General features: G+C 40.4%; 1 protein-coding gene across 2 annotated transcripts; it reads left to right on the top strand.

The window, feature by feature from the left end:
- The first annotated feature begins 595 nt into the window (after positions 1-595).
- LOC145396062 (transcription elongation factor 1 homolog) lies at positions 596-12,517 on the top strand. 2 transcript variants are annotated; one of them, XM_080269527.1, is made up of 3 exons: positions 596-656; positions 10,005-10,144; positions 10,900-12,517. In XM_080269527.1, the coding sequence occupies exons 2-3, from the start codon at positions 10,029-10,031 to the stop codon at positions 11,030-11,032; spliced, it is 249 nt and encodes an 82-aa protein (XP_080125653.1). In that variant the 5' UTR covers positions 596-656; positions 10,005-10,028; the 3' UTR covers positions 11,033-12,517. The 2 variants fall into 2 exon arrangements, with proteins under 2 accessions (XP_080125653.1, XP_080125652.1); XM_080269526.1 differs by having other exon boundaries at positions 610-661.
- Positions 12,518-26,643: the final 14,126 nt, after the last annotated feature.

Raw genomic sequence — 26,643 nt, 5'->3', positions numbered from 1 at the left:
TGCCTTGTATTTGTGAACCTAACCAGAAGGTGAGCACCGTGTGTAGGCGCCTTATGGCGTGTGCTTCATCTTTACCTTTAAGTTGACATGACATTTAAATGAAAGCCGCAAGGCATATACAAAGGCATTTCACTTATATCAGTTACCTTTCATCACTTTCTCCCATAATGTAATTTTATATTATTGACCCTGTTCATCGGGTTCGCCCCGGGGTTACAACAACAAACATTTTAATCACTCATGATAGTAAGTGAAATTGCATAACCTTTTTTATTCACAATAAAAAAAAAAATCATATTTTCCAGGGACGGAAATATTTCTCACTTGCAATTCGACCTTTTTTTTTTTTTTTTTTCAAACAATTTCTCATTTATTCATTCATGCCGCCTACGCTGAACGGACACTATATTTTCCATATTACGCTACGGACTAAGACGATGTATAATTTACATAATGTAAAATTCGGCAAAATGCTTTCCATTATTTATAGGTACTTTTATCTTAATGAAATAGCTGGAGTACTTATTAGGATGAATATGCAAATATATTGGAACTTGCATCTCCATGGCAACTTCCGGATCTAAACTAGGATTGTTTACAAGCTGGGTGGAGGAGGGATGGTACGCGCTGTATTGTGAGAGGCGCTAGTATTACAGGTGGGGTAAGTCTTGGTATTCATTTGTTCCATATCCATTTGTCACCTTTTTTGTTGGTAGATTATAGGCTCTGATCCAGGTAGCTTAGTACTGGAGGTTAGTTTGATTGTCGTCTTATTACTAAAATGAGAACAAAGGCATAAAAACAAAGCCCTTTCACTGGCCTAAGTACGGTACACCACGCAGACGTTGTTTCTTGAAAATTTTGAATGAATTGTAAATAAAGTTAAGGTAAGCAAGTATAACGTACTCTTTACATGAAGAAGTAGAAGGACCTTACCAATTCTTATTCCTCCAGTTTTTCTGTATTTTTCTGACTTTTCAGGGTGGTAAGTTAACTTTTCCTGCTGAAAATTTTTCCACTTTTTAGCATCACGTTTCTTAAGCCATACCTAGGATTGTCTGTCTTACTCAACATTCTCAAAGGTGGTTTTCATTTCAAAATTGGATGCCAGACAAGGTTAGGTTAGATTAGATTAAATTATTAGGTATAGTTAAGCTTGGTTAGGTTAGGTTTAGTTAAACACTTAGGTCAGGACAGTCCTTCTGCCAATACCCTGATGAGTCAAATGAGTTGATCTGTCAGATCATAATTTAATGGATATAAAAATAAAAGCAAAGAAACAAAAAACAGAATTCAGAAATAAGGAATGGATAGTAAGAGAATATTACAAGTCAGATAAAAAATCGATGAAAAAGTTTGAAGAAGAATTGGAAAAAAGAATAAAAAGAGAGAATATCAGAGACATAAAAGATTTAGAAGAAAGGATGAAAGACACATATAGCGGAAAGAGTACTGAAAGGTACTTATAGAAGATGGATGGGCAAGGAAAGAGATAAGGAGGAACCGGTGTGGATAACAGAGGAAATAAGAAAAGAAATAAAGAAAGAGACACAGGGAGAGGAGGAAATGTGGAAAAACCTGTACCTGGAACAAAAACAGAAAACCGAAAAGTTGATTAAAGATGAAATAAATAAGTATAAAGGAGATAAAAGATAAAAGGGATAATAAAAATATTTGGAAATATGTAAAGAAGCTGAAAGGAGAGAAAGAGAAAGAAGACAATAGGTTGATGGTATATGGGGAAGATGACAAGAAATTTGAGAAAGAAAGATTAGAAGAAGAAATAGGAAAGTTCTGGGGAAATATATATATAAAAAGCAGGAAAACAAGATAGAACAAATATGGAATAGACAGAAGAAGGAAGAATATATGAAGGAATATGAGAATGTAAGAGAAAAGACAAAGAGAGGAGGAGAATTCCAAGTAGAATAGAAAGGGAAGAGAGGTTAGAACAGGAAGAAGATTTAAGGATGATAAAATCATGTAATATAGAAATAAGAGAACGTCTTGAAATGGCATTTCAGGTAGATAAGGGTATAATATTTACAGAAGAAAAGGCAGTTACAGAGGAAAGGGTGATCAAATATTTAAAAAGAATGAAAAATAAAAAAGTATCAGGACTGGACAGAATTAAGCCAGAGATGTACAAAGCACTCCTCAACAACAAAAATAACAGGGATTGTTTAGTAATATATGTCTAGAGAATGTAGTAGAAAAAGGAAAATTGCCAGAAGAGTGGAAAGAAACAAAGACAGTACTGATACCAAAAACAAAGAGACCAAAGATAGGCGAATTGAGGCCAATTGCTTTAAACAATGTGGGATATAAAGTGCTGATGGCAGTCATAAGAGAGAGTACTGAAGAGCATTTAATGAGAAATAATATGGAGAAAGAAACAAGCTGCATTCACAGAGGGGGGGAGGACTGAATATAATTGGTTAATATTGAGATATTGCATCGAAACCTCATTCCACAAAAAGAAACCACTTGTAGTAATACCAATAGATTATTCTAAAGCTTTTGACAGTATAAAAAGGGAGAAATTAATAGAAATATTAATAGAATATAAAATAAATCCAAATGTACCGGTAATTAATGTAATAGCGGAAGTTTATAAGGGAGACAAAAACAAATTTTGAACTAGAGGAAAACAATATGATGACATTACCAGTAACAAGCAGAATACGCCAGGGATGTACTGGATCAACCACTCTGTTTAAATTAGTTACATATAAAATAATGCAAAGGTTAGAAGAAATAAACAAGGGTTTTAGAGATGATTATTTTAAGATCACATCTTTATACTATGCAGATGATATTATACTTTTGGCAGGTAGCATTGGGGAGGCTGAAGAAGTCATCAGAGGAGTTACAATAATAAGTACGGTAGGGAATACGAACTAGAAATTAACAGACAGAAAAGCTAAGTATTGATATTCAATATGAAAAACAAGCCAGAACAAATAGAGGGAATAAAAATAAAAAATAAGATAAAATATCTTGGAGTGGTAATAGAAGATATAAGAAACTTCTTTAGAGAACAAAAGAAAATTGTGATTGAAAAAGCATGAAAAATGGGTAACACAACATACTCAGTAATTGCTAAAAGTTGTTCCAGATTACTTGTTGGTAAAACTTTTTGGAAAAGTATAGTGATACCATCAATATTATGTGGAGTAGGAGTGATAGATATGACAGAGGAAGATATAAATAGATTACAGAATATAGAAAATGGAGTTTATAGGCAAATTATGGGGGCACCAAGGTATGCACAGGAGGCTGCTTTGAGGGGAGAGGTGGGGGCTTCAAGCATGAGAGCTAGGATAATAGAAACATAGTGGAAGTATGTAAGGTATGGTATGAAAGAGGAAGGAAATGATTTGCTTAGAAGGATAATAGAGGAGATGAGGGTACGGTACAGAAGGTAAGTAAATGGATGAAAGGTTTGGAGAAAAGGATTAGAATGATTGGGCACAGGGAGGAATGGATGAAAGTTACAGATGAGAGAATGAAAGACTGGGACACAAGAGAGTGGAAAAGAGAGATGGAGAGCAAATCAAGTTTGAAGATCGACCGAGAGTGGAGACAAGAAATTGGAGGGCAATACAGCACATATGACAATAAGCAAGCATCATCCATACTATACAAGTGCAGGACCCACACTTTAAACCTCAATGACAGGAAGAGATTTAGTGGTAAAGAAACTAAGTGCAAGATGTGTGAAGCAGAATACGAAGACCTGAAGCATTTCCTCTTATGGTGCCCCAGATGCAGTGAAGAAAGAAAGAAAATTGTGAAACTACAACAGCCATATGTGGAAAATGAAGATTATGTAATTGGTGATTATCTGTTTGATAATTTTAGCACTGAAGAAGCTAAAGAGAAAATCTATACTTTTTGGAATATTGGAGAAAATAAAGCAAGACATACAGGGTAAAAAGAAATGGAAACTTTGTAATTTCAGAGTAAAGCGCTTGCCAAAGCTCAAACCATAGACAGCATCAGGGAGTGCCATTGCAAAGGCAAAACTCCCGAACATCAACTCAACTCAACCACTGAGCTCAGTGGTTGACACAGCAGAACATAGCTAAAACCAGTAGGAAAACAGATTTCACATGAAACTTTTTTTTTTTTTTTTTTTTTTTTTACCTCCCCAGAAATAACCAGAAAAATAGAACAGACTATCAGGAAGAAGAAGAAGTGAATTGGTAAGTTGCTGCTGCTGCTTCAAATAAAGCTTATGTTTACCATAAGCAATTTTCTATAAGCTAATTATTTGTGATATAATGAAGATGGTTGTATTCTCAGCAGTACATCAAAGTATGGTGCTACATGTCACTTAAATTGAAGATAATAACCACATTTTCCCCCTTGATAAGTTTAACTAGGCTTATAGGTGGCAGGGCATGAAGTTCAAGGGAAATTGTGGGGGAAAATTCATGCAGAACAGTTTCCCAACATTTCATTATTGACTTACAAGAGGGATTTGGGGGATTGGAGTAATTTAATTACTGTACTGTAATTTAACCTAACCAGCCTACCTAATTCATTTGGTGGCTTATTAACCTTCTTAAACCTGAGGATATTGTCAGACCAACACAACACCTAGGCATTAGGCTAGGTTAGTATGAGTTAGATTAGGTTTGCTAGAGTGTTGTTTAATGTTGGGTTAGGTTCCATTCTGCTTTTACCTGGTTCAGTACTGCTTTTTTTTTTTTTTTTTTTTTACAGGGAAGAAGGAACCAAAGACTGAGCCTGTAAATCATTCCTTAAAAAAAAAAAAAAAAAAAAATACAAAAGAGAGCCTAATTCAAGATCCATTCATTTTGAGATGCCTGGACACACTGTGTTTGAAAGACTGGAGATCATAGGATGTAGGAAATACTGACAGAGGGAGACAGTTCCAGAGTTGACCTGTTGCATAAATGAAGGACTGGGAGTAGCTAATGGTTAACTCTTGCTTTAGAGGGTTGGACAGAAAAGACAAAATGTTTGCTATCTACTTAACCCCCACCTAGACCTAACCCATAGAGGCATTATCAGCCTTACCAGAAAGTGTATTAGAGCTTAATACAAGTATTGTATTCCTTCCAGCATGTTTTAAAGGCACAGGCATCATGTACTGATATATTGTGAAATCACTTTCCTTTGTTGATGGATCTCATTTTGATTGGAGTTCGTCTCTGTTGTAGTTTCCACACTCGATTATTCCTGTTGAGAGATAATGAGGGGGTAGAAGGGTACATGATGCAAAACAAAATCATTATTCCCATTAATTTTTTTTTTTTTTTTTTTTTTTTTTTTTTTACTCAAATTATCACAAGACATTTTATTATTCAGTTATTATATTCAGCTATATTAGATTCAGGACATCATATAATATGTTACAGGTCTTCTCTGCAGTACATTTACACTCTGTAGACTTATGTACAGTAGAGATGATTCTAGATGAGGCTTAGACAACACATGAATCTGTCTTCAAACTTCTTGCAGTGGTCATACAGTATTGGGAGTGTACTCCATTGCTTGTCAAAATGTTTTTTTAAATATATTTGGTACATTTGGTTCATTATTGATGATCTAGTATATAGATCATTCCACATCCTTACAATCCTGTGTGTGGATGAATACAGTAGGGCATCAGGTTTCATGCCTAATGGGGACCGTGAAAAATGCTGCCAAAGTTGGGGCATTGACCTTTTGGGAAAAAGCCAACAGGGGTCAGACCCATAAGAAAACTTACCCCCCTTATGCATTTACTACTTTAAATACATCCTACAGTTACCTGAAATGTCGCTATTAACCTGTTTTTGAACCTCTGTAGCCAACTCTGTGAAAGAGTGAACTCTGGGGGTTTCTTTGCAACTGCATCATAAAATAGGCAGGTCTGGGCTTGAATTTTGGGCCTTGACATACTCATGCCTTCCAAAGTCCTCCTGTTCAACCACTGTAACAAGTAATGTTCAACCACTAGCATAACTGAGCTGTACTCAGCCACTGTTTTCACTTGTCTACCTCTGGAGCCTGGTTCAAAACATTTTGCAAGGGCTAGATTGGCAGTTAATACTGTTTTCAGATTAGGGATGTACAGTATTGGATATCCGCATCTGCATCTGTGGAACATCTGTATCCATTTCGACATCCGCATCAGTGCTCGAATACATCCACATTCGCATTCGCATTTTAATAAACATCCGCATCCGCATTTGAACGAGACATAAAGCGGATGTGGTGGATATACAAAATACTATGCTTTCATTATAAACAAAAACATTAGTCTTTTTCCATGATGCAACTTGCTTGCTGTGTGACCAAAGTGCTGTGACTAACTCCACCAAGTCGATAAGAGTCACATGGGTAATACGCTTACCTTGGTACTTTGTAATGTCTACCAGGGTTAACTGGAGTCAAAATGCATTTATATTGGTGTGTATGGCTGTATGCATGTGCTTGTGTGTGTTATGAAGACTATGGTTAGGGAAGTGTCACAGTAAGTTCAAGAAAGGTGCTGAAAGTGCCACTGCTGAAAACACTGTATTTTTACAGTAGCTAAGTTTATTATCAATATTTTAAAAGTAGGAAAAAATCAGTTCCCAAAGCCAGGATAAGGGATAGGCAGCTGTCTCCAAGGGCCGAGCTTCAGTTAAATGATTATGCAACACTATACCCTGAAAACATCAGCATCCACATCAGCGAGGATGTCATAGTTTCACATCTGCATCCGCAGTTTTTAGAAACAGACATCTGCATCCGCAAAATGCAGATACATGATATCCACATTGACATCTGCATCCGCGGATGTTTAAATTCTGACATCCGATACAACTCTGATTCAGATGTCTTGTACCTATCTGTCAATTTAACCCGGTAGCTGCTACGTACTTCATATGATGGAAAACATGTAACTGCTACATACAACCTATGAGCAAGCTTTTTTTATGGGCACATTTCTAATGCCATTTGACATCTCAGCTGAGCTATTGCCATCACAACCTGCACATCCCGTCACCACCAACGCATCCTTAATATCTCCCTGTTACTAGTATGGAGAGGAGAGGTCAGATGCACAACTTCATTACCGTACTTCACTATGGCTAACTAAGGTAAATAATGAACTCATATATGTTTCTCCTGTACTTTTCCTTGCACTCTTTCATATCATTAGAGCACAATTTTTTTTTTTTTTTTTTTTTTTTGCATGGGGAGGTGGATCAAGAAATCTAATGCAACAGTTGTTGGGTTAAATGTATTTTTCCTAAAGTTATATTGGTCCAGTGATCAAGAAAAATATAAAATTCCATTGTTCAGTTTAAATTTTTTATATTTTGAATTCTATTTCTTGTCAGAATTTCCAGGGTGGTAGTCACAGAGCTACCACCCAGCAAATTTCGACAAGAAATAGTATATGGTATAAATATAAAAAATATAAACTGCACAGTGAAATTATATTTTTCTTGATCACTTGACCACTACAGCTTTAGAAAAAATGCATTTAAATTGGCAGATTGATGAACAGGACATCCGAATATTGGTTGGCTTTAACCCGCCCAGTCCCGGAGACGTGAATTCACGTCCTCACATGATGTGTACTCATATCCCGGAGACGTAAAGTAACGCAGCAACATTGCAAGGTCCCTAATTTACACAATTTTCAATTTTCGCAAGTGATTTTTGGCACTTATACACGGGACACCTTCCTCTACAAGATGCCAGGCAGGGACAATGCCTTACCCAGCATGACCTCCTCCCCACCCTGCATGCCCTTTTCTCAGCAATTCAGCTGTTATCAGTGACCTGGCCAGTAAAGCCATGTCATCCCACGGTACGAAATTCAGGGCCAGAGTGATTCCCCAATCGATGACAATGTGGAGGACAAACATTAGAGGAAGAAACAGTCAGAAATGATAATCAGGTAAGTGGCAAAAAAAAGGTCAGGAATGGTGATGAGTTAGTGAGTGAAACAATGCTTATAATGCCTTTATTACCGTTTGAAAACCAATATACTCTCGTACTACATATAAATTCGTACCAAGTAAATAAATAAATACCGTTTATGAGTGGTGTGGAATAGTTATCCTCCCATAGAACTCGTTTTCTTTGCAGCCAGCCTGATAGAAAACCCTGTAAGGTAAGGAGGTACTGCTATCTGGATCGAGTATTTTAAACCTCAGGTGAGCGATTTCTCTATGAATTTTCGATGTTTGAGCCAAAAAAAAAAAAAAAAAAAGGTCCCAAAATGTCAGGACTGGGGCGTACCACTGCCCAGAAAACGTCGGGATGGTGGGGGTTAAGTTCACTAGCTGATTTCTCATACTGCTCACAGTCAACTCTGGGACATTATGCATTTTACATATTTCAGAGTAACAAGCACCTCTCTCTATTTCCACAACGATTTTATTTTTTAACTCGTCATCTTACTTGCGTTTTTCATCCCTTTGCAGTGGTAGTTGCTCGGCCTTACCTCTACCACCTGCTGTTCCAGGGTTACGCCTTCTTACACCATTTCCACCATCACCCGGTCCACCTCTGGCTCCACTTGAAGCACAAGATGACACTTCTGTCAGTTACTAATCAAGGATGCAAGAGTGTAACACTCAACTTGTGGACACATTGAACACATGCTGGCATCACCATGGCGAAAATTCGAAACTTGGGTGCTGAAAGGCACGAAAGTGCATTTTTTTGTCGCCCAAGATCAATCACAGGAATATTTGATGGCTGCCACAAAAGTGCATTTTGCCAAATTGGATGCCACGAAACCTGATGCCCTACTGAATTTCCTTATGCTGACATTTGCCCATTTTTATAATATATATTTTATATTGATGGCCTCAGGTCCTCTCACAGTCTTTCAGCTGGAACAGGTCTTTTGACACATCCTCATCATAACCATCCTTTAAACTCTTGAAACGCTTTGTTGTATGCCCTCTCATGTTGTAGTGTAGCATCTTAGCTCTTTATTTACCTTATAGCCAAATATATTTACTATCTAGCTGGAGTTTCTGGGTAATACTTTTCTAAATATCTACAGCCCTTTTGAACATCAAAAATTGGTTTTCTAGATCAAATTTTGATGTACAGTATTTAATAATGATAATACCAGCTTTAGGAAATGAGAGGAAGTTGGTGGCTCAGTCGGTAGAGAAGTGGCCTGCAGTCCTACTGGTCCCAGGTTCTAATCCCTGCTGGGGCAGGGAACAATTTAAGGATTTGAATTTCCTAAAATCAGACTTTACTGATGTACCAGAAGACCCGCTGACATGTCGTAAAAATATCCCCGCTAATACCAATACACCAGTCCTGTATGAGACAGCTCTAGCATGTATTCATTATGGACAGGGGGTGTTAGCGTCAAAGTGGTGACATGTAGAGGTGTATGGTATGTAGGAGGACTTCTGGGCCTTGAGAGCAGGCTGTGAAGCCTATGCCCAGAGTCGGAAAAAAAAAAAAATATCTTTTCCCTTCACCCTTAACAAAAGCCTAAAGACTTTAATACTGAAGTTGATGCTGTAGAAAAAGTCTTCATGTTATGGTACACTGAATAACTCCTTTTTGCATTTATGCAAGCATTCCTCATATCCCCCATAAGGAGGATGGTGTAATGCAGGATGAAGGCAGCATCTTCAGCCTCCAGTCGGGGGAGCCCGGTAGCTCGGTGGTAGGGTGTCGGGCTCGTAATCGTGAGGTTGTGAGTTCGCCCCCCACCTGGTGGCTGCTGTGCTGGGAGGGGTAGCGCTCTCCTGTAACCCTAGCAGGGCTATATGATCTGATGAGGTCTAGCTCAGGGATTAATCCCTTTTCAGCCTCCAGTACACTGAGTTTGCTTTTCAGATGAATGTAGGGTTGCAGTCACTATATCTAAGCTGAATAGCATAGCATTATCTGGTGTTAACTAGAATAGTATTAAAAAAAAAAAAAAAAGACATGAATGGACATAAGAGTTTTAAAATGGTATTTTGCCTCTTTTATATAGCTATATTAACAAAGGTAAATTAATATTCCAGGTCATCTTCTCACCCGCAAGCTAAATGGGTCGTCGTAAGTCAAAGAGGAAGCCTCCTCCCAAGAGGAAGAACATTGAGCCTCTTGATTGCCAGTTTAATTGCCCCTTTTGCAATCATGAGAAATCATGTGAAGTCAAAATGTAAGTAGCATTTTGCACAGTGTGTCGAGTCTGCAGTATCCCTTGACCTCTTCAGAGTGGTGACATACTATATTTTTCATTGTATTCTTACTCTTCAGACAAATTTTCCCAGCATTGGAGAACTTAGATATAGTCTTCATTTACTCCTTCATTACAAAAGGTCTCACAAATGCTGAATAAACATGTCCAAAGGTAGCTAGAATAAATTGATGTCACCGGAATGATGAAGTTGATATACCATACAGTAGTAGTTGCATCAGTATTATTTCCTCACCGTGCCTCAGCAGCTCCCTTCTGGAGGATGTACAAAATTTTTTAAAGTTGACTCCCCCTAGAGTGTATTTTCAATGGAACACTCAGGAAATGGAAGCAGGTACCTCAAACTCCAGATTAATTTGAGTTCATGTGTTTCTCTTTCTTTGTCAGTCTATCTGATATTAAAAAATAGGAGAACAGTATGCAGATTTAATGTTACCCCACTTTTTGTGCATGCAGTAGTATACTATTGGGATTTCTAGTGACTGCAGTGGGAATTGCCAAGAGAGAAGGCTGCTGGATAGAACTCCATAGCAACCCATCTCCCAGCTGACAGGACTTACCACATCAGTTACAGTGCATTTTCTTTATTTTTCAGCCTAATTTATTCAGCTTAAGGAAAACCTTTTGCTGTGATAGAGTTAAACCATTCTTCAGTGTCATTGTTTCCTGTCTCTGTACATAAGTGAAGTAATGCAGTATATTGTTTGATGTTTCAGGGACAAGCCAAGAAATGCTGGACGTGTGTCGTGTCGAGTGTGTCTGGAAGACTTTCAGTGCTCCATAAACTACCTCTCAGAGCCAGTAGATGTCTACAATGAATGGATTGATGCGTGCGAGACAGCTAACTGAATGCTTTTCTGTTTTTGTATCTTTTTTAAGGTATACAAAATTTTTCATCTCGTTTAGTAATATGTAGTAATTAAAGAAGCATTACTTGAGAGTTCACATGTTGAAATCACATGTTTAACCCATGGAATGTGCAAATTTGAAATGTAGAATTGTTTGGCAATGCCTGAGCTGTGGCTCACGCCCCATGGTTTATTTATTTTTATTATCTTTGATTATACAGGAGGCCCCCACTTTGCGAACAGGTTACTTTCCTGAAAAACCATTCGCTAAGTGATATTTTGTTGACAGTGATGAGGTGGATGTGCAGTGCATGCCAGAGTGCAAGGCCTGGGGGTGCAAGCTTTACAATGGAAGAGTTGAGAGGTAGGATGGGACTGGAGTGTATTGGCGTTGTGATGAGGAGACGTAGATTGAGGTGGTTTAGGCATGTGGAGAGGATGGGGGATGATAACTGGGTGCAGGAAGTGAGAAGTGTTAATATTAGGGGTGGGGTTGCGAGGGGTAGACCAAAAATAAACCTGGGACGAGGTCATTAAGTGTGACCTCAGGGTTAAGGGACTGAACAGAGAGGCTGCCAGAGATCGAGCAGCATGGAGAGCCGCCCTTAGGTGACCAACGCTGACGCATGAAAGCATGCTGGAGCCTTCAAAAACGAAACAAAATGAACCCATTATAACAAGGGTTTGAGTTTGGTTCCAATACCCCAATACCCCCATCCATCCACATTAAAACACTTTTTTGCTCAATCTGAATCAATATTTGTGTATATTATGACTCCATTGCAGGGTCATGAGTTTGGGTGGCCCTTTTAGCCTTTAGAAATGATGTATGTTCTCCTGTCTTCTTGATAACCTCCGCCGATTTAAAAATTGTAGAGACTGTCGATGGACCCAGGCCATGGAGTTGAGCTATGTAGTTTGTCTTCTTACCGCTCTTATGCCCCCTTATTATGTCTGATTTCATCTCAAGAGTAAGGTTGTTCCTGGCGGACTTGGCGACTTGTTTGCCGGGGCTTGTAGCAGGGCATTTGAGCAGCATGATGACAAAATAAATGTTGAATGTGTGGCAGCAAGAGACTACTGTTTTGGATGGTAGGGCAGGAGTGAATGGTGCATGTTTTCTCTGTTAGTGGCACTGTGGTGGAATTGACTGAGCGTGTGCTTGGTTTAGAATTGCCCACAGAAAAAAATTCGCTAAAGCAAATTTTGGCGTTCGTTAGGCGAGCAAAGGGTAGTAAAACTCCATCTTTGTTAAAGCGAATTTTTGTTGCGTGATCGTTCGTAAAGTGGGGGTCGCCTGTATACAGATTTTAAATATGTAGAGTTAAGTGTGTATTAAACCAAAAATATTAGAATGTATTTAGTAATTGTACTTTGCTTACAGTCACATGTCAAAAATATCAGGTAATTGTTGATGATGTAGTTGGCATTTTTGTGTTTGGGCATTGACTCACTCATCATGTAAAATACCTGGTAGTAAATATTGTGACCCATTTGAATTTTTTAAAATGAACTTTTCCCTTGTTAAAGTTGGTGTAAATCCCAGGTTAATTCCTGAAATGGATTTGTGAAACCTAAGATCTGAGTCCTGCCTGTTAATGTGGCAAGAATATGTGATTGGAGTAATAAATAGAATAGTAGAAGAGAAAGTAATCAGGAAAGCATGATGTAATGCAATTTTATGAACAAACAGTGAAAGAGACAGGATGTACCGTGTACTGACTGGAAAAGCTTGGTCTATCTATCTATCTATCTATTGCCAGACGCCTCAATCCCGTTTGGGGTGGCCACAAACAAATCGCCTCCACGTCGCCCTGTCCCCCGCCATTTCACTCCCCTGCTCCCAACTCACACCCCCCTCTCTCATATACCTCTCCACCCCATCTCTCCATCTCATCCTCGGCCTCCCCCTCCCTCTTTCCCCCTCCACCTCACTCACATACACTCTCTTCGTCAGTCTTTCACCCTCCATCCTCTCCACATGGCCAAACCACCTCAGTGTGTTCCTCATAACGCTTCCTATCACATCCACATCAACACCACAACGCTCCTTTATATCCTCATTCGTCAGCCTGTCTCTCCATGTGACTCCACAGGCTCCTCTTAAATAACTCATTTCCACGGCTCTCACTCTTGACTTGTGTCCTTCCAACAACGTCCACGCTTCACTTCCGTACGTTAGAGTTGGTATCACAATACTGTCATGTAGTAACTTTTTCACTTCCATGCTCACTTCCCTGTTTCTTATCACTGCTTTCAAAGAACCAGCAACCTTTCTTCCCTGCTGTACCCTTTCAAGCACTTCACCCTCCAAACCTCCATCCTTACTCATCACACTACCCAAGTACTTAAACGTACTCACATTTTCCAATTCCTCACCATCCAACCTCGCTGTACATTCATTGACTTCACCTCTCTCAAAGACCATCACTTTATTCTTCCCTACATTCACCTTTAGATTCCGTTTCCTACACACTCTCTCAAACTCATCCACCAAGCCTTGCAGCTCCCCTTCGTCTTCACTCAACAACACGGTATCATCTGCAAACAACAGTACAGGGAGTTTCCAAACACTATCCTCTCTCACCAGGGCCACTCCAACATCCACTACCCTACCTTGTACCTCTTTTATTACCCCATCCATGTACAGATTGAACAACCATGGAGACATGACACATCCCTGTTTCAACCCAACTTTCAAAGAGAAAAATTCACTTAGTTCACCATCCACACGCACGGCAGCCTTCGCACCATCGTACATACTCTTCACAGCATTCAACAACTTCCCATCTATTCCATATATTCTTAACACTTTCCACAATCCTAGTCTATCCACCCTGTCATATGCTTTCTCCAAATCCATGAAAGCCGCATACAACTTCTTTCCCTTCTCTAGAAACTTTTCCACTAAAGATCTAAGAATGAATATCTGATCTACACAACCTCTTCCCTTCCTAAAGCCTCCCTGTTCTTCTCCAACTAATTTCTCTGTTCTTTCTCTAAGCTTGGTGCCTACCATATTTCTCTGCCTATAAGATGCTTCAGCAGACATGACTGACTAATCTTAGGAGAAAATATTTGGAAAGCAATATTTGGTAAAGGACTGACCCATCATCAATGCCATCATACACATTTTTTTTTTTAATATATATATATATATATATATATATATATATATATATATATATATATATATATATACTGTATATATAGGGTGACTCTACACTGAGTGACAAGCCAAATGGTTTCCTGTGCACCAGGAAACCGTTGACTGCATTGGGTGGTAACTATATAACCAAGTTAAGGCACCTGGTTGTTTAATGGGTATTTAAGGCGCTTCAATTGCATTGAGCCTGTGCAGGTTTATATCCAAGGGGTGGTTGGGGTTTATTGCTCACATAATGCCAGTTAGGGATGAGTGAGGCTGGTCACTCTCATCTAAAATACCATGATCAATTTGCCTAGCCCCAGGCTCCTATGCTCCTTATGGGTCAACATAGGATTGGATGATGGATATATATATATATATATATATATATATATATATATATATATATATGTATATTATATATATATATATATATATATATATATATATATATATATATATATATATATGTATATTATATATATATATATATATATATATATATATATATATATATATATATATGTATATGTATGTATATACAGTATATATATATATATATATATATACACATGTATGTATATACAGTATATATATATATATACACATATGTATGTATGTATATATATATATACTGTATACACAAAAGCATAATGACTGGTCAAGCCCCTCCTCCAATTCGGTGCTTCTGTAGTGTAAGATTGCAGCCTGTGGTAAGGCACTCCTGGTCAGCAAATAATGAGTCACAGCGTCAACCTTATGGAATGTCTTATAGCCTGCTTTAGGGTCAAGGGTGTCCTCATAGGTGAAAGATCTAGAGGACTAGAAAGCAAGCAGCACTGAGGAAGGAGGGTCACAGTGTGCCTGAACCCATCAATGTGCTTGAAGAATTTATGGACAGGATGGGAAATTAAAGTGTTCCAAACAAGCACAAGAGGAGGAGGAGGAAATAACACTAAAGTGGTAATGGTCATGAAGTTGGATTCATATGTAGACATGTACCAGTATATTCACAGCATGTAAGTAGTAAATGAGGGTTGTCAGTCAGTCTTGCATGACATTTTCTACATAATACTGTATGAAAGAAAGGAATGGTCATCAACCAAACCTAGCTGAGTCTGTCAGAATACCAAGATAAGCAGCAGATATGTGGGAACAGCATTCTGGCAAGTATGATTATCTTGTCAAATATTTAAAAAACACTCAAGATTGCAGATCATTGTCAAAATGTGTCTAATGTTGTGAGTAGGTGTAAATGTCTAAGTTAAATGTTAAAAGTACATAACCAGCATATACTGTATAACTGATGTATTGAAACTACTGCTAATGCAGATTGACTCAATCTGATAAGTAGTATGTAGTGGAAGCTTATGCCTGTGAGGTGGAGTCAGGATTCAGGTGACTTGAATAGTGAGTTAATGAGTGGCATATTTCATTCAATATGATATTCTCTTTCATGTTTTTTCTCTTTTTGCTTCCTAGACTCATCTTACCCCACCATTGGATGAGAAAAAAAGATGGGAATAATGACAGCTTTTGTGTGCTCTGTCAACCCTTGTCCTTCACTGCATATCTTAACAAGCACTTGGGGGACACAAATGCACATGTGCATTTTTAAATGTTGGGAAGCAAATTTATATTGAACACAATGTGTATGTGGATTCTTGCAAAAGCTGCATCAGTGGTGGATCAAGTTCTTAGTTTTCATTTTAGTGTCCTAACCCTGTTCAGTGACCACCAGTTATGATAATTGGAAATTTCTTAAGACAGGTGTCAAAGCCATTAATAAAGAACAATTACATGTTAAGTGTTCATAAGCTGATGAATACCTTTATAGCAAAAAAAAAAAAAAAAAAAGTCAAATGGTGTTATGTGAAGAATTGCCTTATTAGCACAGGGGGCACCCACTGGAGTACTTGTCTCCAGTTCACCCTTCATATGGACACCAGATTACATCAGTTCTCAATGATAACATGTAAATGTCCATGGTATTTAGGAAGACTGTTGGGTCTTAGGGAATAGAGTTCTATGCCCAGAGTAATAAAAAAGTTATAACTATCCCCTGGGGGTAGGGTTTTTTTTTCAAGAATACGCCCCCAGTATCCCTGCTTGTCGTAAAAGGGGAATAAAAGGGTTGGCGGAGGGTTAGTGCCCCTTCCCAGAAAACAACTAACTAAAAAAACAAACAAGAAGCCTCGGACAAGGACTGACCAAACGATGACGACCCAGGACCAGACAAAGGACTTTTTTTTTTTTTTTATGTGTCCGACTCTGGGCATAGGCTTCACAGCCTGCTTTCAAGGCCCAATAGTCCTCCTACATACCATACACCTCTCTACATGTCACCACTTCGGCGCTAACACCCACCGTCCATATTGAATACATGCTAGGGCTGTCTCATACAGGACTTGTGTATTGGTAGTAGCGGGGGTACTTTTATTACATGTCGGCGGGTTATCTGGTAGATCAGGAAAGACTGCTTTTATGAAATTCAAATCCTTAAACTGTTCCCTGCCCCAGCTGGGATTTGAACCTGGGTCCATCAGGACTGCAGGCCGCCTCTCTACCGATTCAGCCACCGCCTCCCCCAATGGTACATGGAATGTAAGAGGAGCGAATGATGAGGTGAAAGAGAGAATGTCCAGGTGCTTGAGGGTACGAAAGTAGATGTATGTGGAATAACTGAAACAAAATGGAGAGGAGAAAGTGTGAGAGAATGGGAGTATGGATGGGGAATATGTGCAGGAGTAGGTGAGACTGAGAGGGCAAAGGAAGGAGTATGTATAGTTGTGAGTAAAAGATGGAAGAAGAGCATAAGACAGTATGGATCAGTTGGGTCAAGGATTGTGTGGGTAAAGTTGAAAGTTGGAATACAAATGTGGGCAATTGTGTGTGTGTATGCGCCAATGCAAGATCGTGCTAGAAGAGTGAGAGAAGAGTTCTGGACAAATGTAGAAGTGTGCATGGAAAAGTTTGGAAGGAATGAGAGAGTGTTTTTGATCGGTGATATGAATGGTAAAGTTGGTAATGTGAAAGTTGTATAGAATAGTTGGTGAGTAGGGTGTGCCTGCTGAGATAGATGAGAATGGGAGTGTGTTAGTGGACATTTGTGCTGGGAGGGGGTTGGTGATAGCCAATACCCTCTTCAGGCATAAAATGATCCACAGGTATACATGGCAAGTGATGAGAAGGGTGGGTGGTGAACTGAATGATAGGAAGGGAATGATTGATTATGTGTGTGTGGATGAAAGGATGCGAAGATGTGTAATGGATGCAAGAGCTTATATAGGTTGGGGGAGTGGACTTTCTGACCACTACTTGGTGTTGGCCAGAATTAGGATTCAAGTAAGATGGAGGAATAGAAGAAGGGAAAGACGAGAGGAAGGAGTAGTTGCAAGGAGAGTGGAAAGGTTGCAAGAGGATGAGAAAAAGGCAGAGTATAAGAGAGAAGTGGAGGAACGATTGGGCAAATATGAATTGGAGCAGATGGGAGACGTGGAAGGTGTGTGTAGGATATTTACAGAAGAAATATGTGCAGCATGTGATGTGGTGTGTGGAAGGAAGAGAAGACGGTGGGCGGTGCAAGGAACAGCATGGTGGACTGAAGAGGTGAGACAGGCTGTGGCACAAAAGAAGAAGGCATACAATGAATGGATGAGAAATAGGGGCGTGGAAGAAGCTGAGAGGCGGAAGAGAGAGTTATATGTAAAAAGAAAGAGGTGAAAAGATTAGTAAGAGAGAGTAAGAAGAGAATGGATGAGGAATTTGGAAGGAATTTGAGTGTAAAGTGGAGGAACTGTAAGAAAATGTTCTGGAGAGAAGTGAAAAAAGTAAGACAGGGTGGAAGTGAAGTTAGCAGGGGAGTGAAAGATAAAAATGGTAGATTACTAGTGGAGAAGGGAGAAAAAGTGAGCAGATGGAGAGAACACTTTAAGGAATTGTTGAACATAAAGGATGGAAGTAATGCGAGTATAAGTGGCTGGGGAATGGCTGGGAGAAGGAGGGAGGTGAGAAGACAGGAAGAAATCAGTAGGATAGAAGTTATGGAAGCAATGAAGAAGTTAAATCGGGGAAAGCCCCAGGAATTGATGGAGTGTGTGGTGAAATGCTGAAGCATGGGGGAGAGATAGTAGTAGAATGGATGTGGAAGATGTGCAGATTGGCCTGGGAGGAAGGTAGAGTCCCGAAGGATTGGAAGATAGGTATAATTATTCCCTTGTACAAAGGAAAAGGGGAAAAAGAAGTGTGTGGTAATCATAGGGGCATTTGTCTTCTTAGTATAATAGGAAAAGTGTATGGTAGGATACTTATTGACAGAGTTAGAGAAAGAACAGAGAAATTAGTTGGAGAAGAACAGGGAGGCTTTAGGAAGGGAAGAGGTTGTGTAGATCAGATATTCATTCTTAGATCTTTAGTGGAAAAGTTTCTAGAGAAGGGAAAAAAGTCGTATGCGGCTTTCATGGATTTGGAGAAAGCATATGACAGAGTGGATAGACAAGGATTGTGGAAAGTGTTAGAATATATGGAGTAGATGGGAAGTTATTGAATGCTGTGAAGAGTATGTACGATGGTGCGAAGGCTGCAGTGCATGTGGATAGTGAACTAAGTGAATTTTTCTCTTTGAAAGTTGGGTTGAAACAGGGATGTGTCATGTCTCCATGGTTGTTCAATCTGTACATGGATGGGGTAATAAAAGAGGTACAAGGTAGGGTAGTGGATGTTGGAGTGGCCCTGGTGAGAGAGGATAGTGTTTGGAAACACCCTGTACTGTTGTTTGCAGATACTGTGTTGTTGAGTGAAGACGAAGGGGAGCTGCAAGGCTTGGTGGATGAGTCTGGAAGAGTGTGTAAGAAACGGAATCTAAAGATGAATGTAGGGAAGAGTAAAGTGATGGTCTTTGAGAGAGGTGAAGTCAGTGAATGTACAGCGAGGTTGGATGGTGAGGAATTGGAAAATGTGAGTACGTTTAAGTACTTGGGTAGTGTGATGAGTAAGGATGGAGGTTTGGAGGGTGAAGTGCTTGAAAGGGTACAGCAGGGAAGAAAGGTTGCTGGTTCTTTGAAAGTAGTGATAAGAAACAGGGAAGTGAGCATGGATGTGAAAAAGTTACTACAGGACAGTATTGCGATACCAAATCTAACGTATGGAAGTGAAGCTTGGACGTTGTTGGAAGGACACAAGTCAAGAGTGAGAGCAGTGGAAATGAGTTATTTAAGAGGAGCCTGTGGAGTCACATGGAGAGACAGGCTGACGAATGAGGATATAAAGGAGCGTTGTGGTGTGGATGTGGATGTGATAGGAAGCGTTATGAGGAACACACTGAGGTGGTTTGGCCATGTGGAGAGGATGGAGGGTGAAAGACTGATGAAGAGAGTGTATGTGAGTGAGGTGGAGGGGGGAAGAGGGAGGGGGAGGCCTAGGATGAGATGGAGGGATGGGGTGGAGAGGTATATGAGAGAGGGGGGTGTGAGTTGGGAGGAGGGCAGTGAAATGGCGGGGGACAGGGCGACTTGGAGGCGATTTGTTTGTGGCCACCCCAAACGGGATTGAGGCGTCTGGCAATAGGTAGATAGATAACTTCGGCCTCTAACTTTTGCTCCATCCTGTGAGATTTTGGTTTGTAACTCCTCATGACCCACAGTTCCACCTACAACCATCCTCCTAATGTCACTCTTACTTCCCAGGCATCATCCTCTTGTGGATGATTAAAGGATTTATTTGCTGCTATTTTGATGAAGGTTGGATTGTGTATGATTGATGTAGTTCTTGAAATTATAAAAGGGTGACTTTACACTGTCTGATGAGCCAAGTGGTTTCCTGTACACCAGGAAGCCACTTACTACGCCGGGTGGTAACTGTATAACCAAATCATGGCATCTGGTGGTTTAGTGGGTAATTAATGTGCTCCAGTCAGATTGAGCCTGTTTAGGTTTATTGCTCATGTAATGCCACTCAGGGATGAGTGAGGCTGGTCATTGTCATCTTAAATGTCAGGACCAAATTGCCTAGCCCTGGGCTTCTTCGCTCCTCATGGGACAACACAGGATTGGATGATGGATGGATGGATAAAAGCTTTTGTGTTCAGTTCTAGTGAATTTGTTGGGAAGAATTGGTGCTTTTGAGAAACGACCAGATTGTGATTATTATTATTATTATTATTATTATTATTACTTATTATTATTATTATTATTATTATTATTATTAATCTAATTCTGTGCTGCCCCATGAGGAGGGTAGGAGCCTGTGGCTATGCAAGTTGGTCCCCGACATAAAAAATGAGAGTGACCAGCCTCACTTATCCCCGAGTGTCATTACATGAGCAATAAAACCCAACCACCCCTTGCATATAAACTTGCACAGGCTCAGTCTGATTGGAGCACCTTAATTACCCACTAAACCACCAGGCACCATAGTTTGGATACATGGTCACCACCCAGCCGAGTAAATGGTTTCCTGGTGTACAGGAAATTATTTGGCTTGCCACTCAGTGGAGAGTCACCCATAGACAGAAGGAAGAAGAAAAAATGAAGGAAAGAAAGACAGAAGAGGAAGAGAGGAAAGGGCAGTCACCCAAGAGCAGCACTACATTGAGTGAGTGGATGGTGAGGGAACCCACCTACCACCAAAATTTTACAATTGCATTAATGAATATTATGTATATATATATATATATATATATATATATATATATATTACAGTAAAAAAAAAAAAGAGGATAAAAAATAATACAAATGATACAACTGTTTTCCTGCTGCCATCCAGTGGTAGAGATGAGTAGGGCATGTACTGTATTCTCATTAGGTAATGATGTCCTGACACAGAGGGCTGGTACTACAATCCCAAACAGATAATCTTTTCTATCTATCTATTGCCAGACGCCTTAATCCCTTACGGGGTGGCCACAAACAAATTGCCTCCACGTCACCCAGTCCCCCATCATTTCACTGCCCTGCTTCCAATGCACACCCCCCTCTCTCATATACCTCTCCACTCCATCCCTCCATCTCATCCTCGGCCTCACCCTCCATCCTCTCCACATGGCCAAACCACCTCAGTGTGTTCCTTCTAATGCTTCCTATCACATCCACATCCACACCACAATGCTCCTTTATATCCTCATTTGTCAGCCTGTCTCTCCATGTGACTCCACAGGCTTCTCTTAACTCATTTCCACTGCTCTCACTCTTGACTTGTGTCCTTCCAACAACGTCCAAGTTTCACTTCCATACGTTAGAATTGGTATCACAATACTATCATGTAGTAACTTTTTCACTTCCATGTTCACTTCCCTGTTTCTTATCACTGCTTTCAAGGAACCAGCAACCTTTCTTCCTTGTTGTACCCTTTCAAGCACTTCACCCTCCAAACTTCCATCCTTACTCATCACACTTCCCAAGTACTTAAACATACTCACATTTTCCATTTCCTCACCATCCAACCTCACTGTACACTCGCTCCAGAAAGTATTGGTGCATAATATGTGTTAAATATTATGACACAATGAACAAAGGAAACTGGAAATTGAGGTTCTGTCCTCCCACAGGCAGGCATCTCTGACGATAGATGACTGCTATATCAGATACCTCTTGTGTCCTTCATAATGAGTAGGGAATGGCCGTAAATATTATACTGTAATATATACAGGTATTAACGGGCTATCACTGCCACATGGTCGAATCATTCTGGATGACATCGGACCCACAGTGCACCGATACTTTCTGGAGCAAGTGTACATTCACTGACCTCACCTCTCTCAAGGACCATCACTTTACTCTTCCCTACATTCACCTTTAGAGTCCGTTTCTTACACACTCTCCCAAACTCATCCACCAAGCCTTGCAGCTCCCCTTCATCTTCATTTAACAACACAGTATCATCTGCAAACAACAGTACAAGGAGTTTCCAAACACTACCCTCTCTCACTAGGACCACTCCAACATCCACTGCCCTACTTTGTATCTCTTTTATTACCCCATCTATGTACAGATTGAACAACCATGGAGACATGACACATCCCTGTTTCAACCCAACCTTCAAAGAGAAAAATTCACTCAGTTCACCATCCACATGCACCGCAGCCTTAGCACCATCATACATACTCTTCACAGCATTCAACAACTTCCCATCTATTCCATATATTCTTAATACTTTCCACAATCCTTGACTATCCACCCTGTCATATGCTTTCTCCAAATCCATGAAGGCTGCATAAAACTTATTTCCATTCTCTAGAAACTTTTCCACTAAAGATCTAAGAATGAACCTTTTATAGAAACTTTTCCACTAAAGATCTAAGAATGAATGTTTGATCTACACAACCTCTTCCCTTCCTAAAGCCTCCCTGTTCCTCTTCAACTAATTCCTCTGTTATTTCCCTGACTCTGTCAGTAAGTATCCTACCACTTTTCCTATTACACTAAAACAAATGCCCCAGTGATTACCATGCACTTCTTTTTCCCCTTTTCCTTTGTACAAGGGAATAATTATACCTGACTTCCAATCCTCTGGGACTCTACCTTCCTCCCAGGCCAATCTGCACATCTTCGACATCTATTCTACTACTATCTCTCCCCCATGCTTCAGCATTTCACCACACACTCCATCAATTCCTGGGGCTTTCCCCAATTTGACTTTCTTCATTGCTTCCACAACTTCTTTCCTACAGATTTCTTCCTGTCTTCTCACCTCCCTCCTTCTCCCAGCCACTTATACCCGCATTACTTCCATTCTCTATGTTCAACAATTCCTTAAAGTGTTCTCTCCATCTGCTCACTTTTTCTCCCTTCTACACTAGTAATCTACCATTTTTATCTTCCACTCCCCTACTAACTTCACTGCCACCCTATCTTACTCTCTTCACCTCTTTCCAGAACATTTTCTTACAGTCCCTCCACTTTACACACAAATTCCTTCCAAATTCCTCATCCACTCTCTTCTTACTCTCTCTTACCAATTTTTTCACCTCTCTCTTCCTTTCTACATATAACTCTCTCTTCCGCCTCTCAACTTCTTCCACGCCCCTATTTCTCATCCATTCATTATAAGCTTTCTTCATTTGTGCCACAGCCTGTCTCACCTCTTCATTCCACCATGCTGCTCCTTGCTCCCCCTTCCGTCTTCACCCCACACACCACCACATCACATGCGCACATATTTCTTCAGTGAATATCTTGCACACACCTTCCATGTCCCCCATCTGCTCCAGTCATATTTACCCAATCGTTCCTCCACTTGTCTCTTATATTCTGCCTTTTTCTCATCCTCTTGTAACCTTTCCACTCTCCTTACAACTACTCCTTCCTCTCGTCCTTCCCTTCTTCTATTTCTCTATCTTATTTGGATCTTGATTCTGGCCACCACCAAGTAGTGGTCAGAAAGACCACTCCCCCAACCACTATAAGCTCTTGCATCCATTACACATCTTTGCATCCTTTCATCCACACACACAATCAATCATTGCCTTCCTTTCATTCAGTTCACCACCCACCCTTCTCATCACTCGCCATTTTTACCTGTGGATCATTTTGTGCCTGAAGAGGGTATTGGCTATCACCAACAACCTCCCGGCACAAATGTTCACTAACGCACTGCCATTCTCATCTATCTCAGCAGGCACACCAACATACCAAACTACAGCTACTACAACATAATACCCAACATCTTTTCATACTCTATAATCTCCATCAACATACCCATATGCCACACCAAGCCCTCTTCCTCCCATCATCCCCAGACATCCCCTTTTGCTCCCCAAACCTCACCCCCAGAACACCCTGGAGAATGGTCAAAAACCTGGCTCTGACCACCTCCCAATCATCATCACTACCAAAACCAGAATCACCCCGGCTGGCCACAGACACACACACACACACACCAATTAAAGAGCCAATTGGGAGGCCTTCACAACGAAACAGAACAACACTTTGAAACATTAACAGTACATCCATCACAAACATCAACACCGCTGTGCACACTTTCAATACAATTATTCAAAATGCAGACAAAAACATATCCCTAGAGGCAAGAGAAAGATACACAACCCCAACTTCACACCAGAAATTCAAGGCCTCATCACTCAACACGACACACTACAACACTCCCCAACACCCCATACACAAGACACCTTACAACAAATACAAGAACTCAATACTCAAGTAAACAATATCAGAACAGCAAACACTAAACTGGAATAATTTTCTCCAAACACTTGATCACAAAACAAACACCAGCAAACTCTACAAAACACTAAACAGCATCACACTCTCCAACAGCAACACTACACAATCACACACTGCCATCACAACAACAGGCACCATACTGTACCTTAAAATATTTAACAAGCAAACACTCTCATCAGTCACTTTTCACATGTCAGCCATCTAAACTCCCATCTCGATGATCGACGTGTCATCTGACGTAAGAGACAAGACAGTTCCCCACAGACCCAGACTTTGCACCCTTCACTTACAACCAGAAAAAGCACATCATTAGCAACCTTAAGCACTCATCTGCCTGTGGACCAGACAGCATAAGCAACATACACCTTGAACACCTTGGACCACAAGGCATACAAGCACTCACCAACATACCAAACTACAGCTACTCACACAACATAATTCCCAACATCTGGAAGCATGGCATTATCATCACTATCCCCAAACCCACCAAAGACCCAACGTTGCCTTCCTCACGCCGCCCCATCACACTCCTCTGCACCCCCTCCGAAGTCACTGAACGATTGGTACTACAACTAGTTAACCTCACACCCCCCTAGCCCCATCACAATATGGTTTGAGGCCACTGCACTCCACAAACACTCTTCTTTTAGACCTTACACAGAGAATTTTTGATGTCATGAATTCAGCCAGGCCACCACACAGAACACTCCCAGTCACACTAGACATTAGCTAAACTTTTGATGCCATCCCCCTGCCACAACCTCACAAACAAAATATTCAACACAAACATGCACAATGTCACAAAAAGGTGGCTAGCAAACTACTTAGCAGGTAGATGTGCACATGTAACATTTGCTGGTCAGTCATCGAACATCAGGAATTTCACAAACAGCGACCCTCAAGGATCTGTTTTGTCTTCTACACTCTTTGACCTACTGTATACATGCACGACCCACACACCACAAATACACAGCTTCCCATGCAGACAACATAACACAAGTACACACCAAAATGCAAACACAGCTGCACACATCCTCCAACTTTACCTCAGCACACTACACGAATGGTTCACCACATTCACAATAACCACAGCCAAATCTACAGAGACCCTTCCACAAACTGGCCAGCAGAACATTGTCACATTCAACACCTCACCATAAACAACCCCCCCTCCCACACAAAATCCTTGGTGCAACTTACAAAATACATCAGTGTCATCTAAACAACACATCACAAACATTAAAGATAAATTAACACCGAGACTCAATGCCCTGAGGCCACTTGCCCATACAACATTCAGATACAACAAAGAAACCGCCACCAGTTTACAAACAATATATACGTTCAGTGATGAACTGTGCAAGCCTTGCTTAGGCTTCTGACCTCAATGAAACACACAACAACACCCTACAGACCATACAGAACAAGGCCCTTAAAAAAAATCACATGCTGCACAGCTACTACACCTACAGACCACCAACACCAATACACCAAAGTCCTCAAAGCCAAGGATCATCTAGACATAAGAGGCACACAAATTCTTTCAGCAGCCTCCACAAACCCACACCATCTACTACACTACATGGCAGCACATCCACACACACCAAGGAACATCAAAACAACACCCACACAAGATATCATAGACAAACACAGTCATCCCTCACCTGCCTCCAACCAGCTTCCAGAAGTATATCCATGCTCAAAATTATTACTCGGCGCTCCATTCAGTCAAAGACAACCCACAGCTGCATGCATGGCCTCCTGATATCTATCTATCTGTCTATTGCCAGATGCTATAATCCCATAAGGGGTGGTCATTTGACTTTGTTTTATAGGGAGAGGCACTAACCCTCCACCAACCCACTTGTTGACACGAAGGGAGCACGTATGATTTGGTCATAGGGTTACCACCCAGCATTGTAAATGGTTTCTTGGCTTACAGGAAACTATTTGGCTTGTCACTCAATGTAAAGCTACCTGTAAAAGAAAGAAAAGCAATAAGAAATGACAGGAAAGATGGGAGAAACAGGAAGAGAGGAGGGCAGGCACAGAAAATGATCAAGGCTAAGGAAGAAGTAGGCAGCACTACATCAAGTGAGTGGATGATGGTCACCACCACCTACCATATCCACCCTTCTAAATCCTTCCTTCCTCATGAGGATAGGGTCCACCTGACCAGGATGAGATGTGGGCATCATCCAGCCCTCTTGAGTTATCAGAAGAAGCTGGATGACTCTGTCACTGATGCCTGTCCAGGATGCAACACAGCACCCCATACTTAATATT

Source organism: Coenobita brevimanus, chromosome 34 (genome assembly GCF_032717465.1).
Source record: "Coenobita brevimanus isolate Jiangsu-jjx chromosome 34, ASM3271746v2, whole genome shotgun sequence".
NCBI lineage: Eukaryota > Metazoa > Arthropoda > Malacostraca > Decapoda > Coenobitidae > Coenobita > Coenobita brevimanus.
Note: the sequence above shows the minus strand (reverse complement) of the source record. Positions and strands in the feature narration are given on the sequence as shown.

Excerpts from the sequence above, each read along its gene's own strand:
- LOC145396062 (XM_080269527.1), top strand. The coding sequence starts at position 10,029 with ATGGGTCGTCGTAAGTCAAAGAGGAAGCCTCCTCCCAAGAGGAAGAAC. Across the intron at positions 10,145-10,899 it reads AAATCATGTGAAGTCAAAAT|GGACAAGCCAAGAAATGCTG; the intron begins GTAAGTAGCATT and ends TTGATGTTTCAG.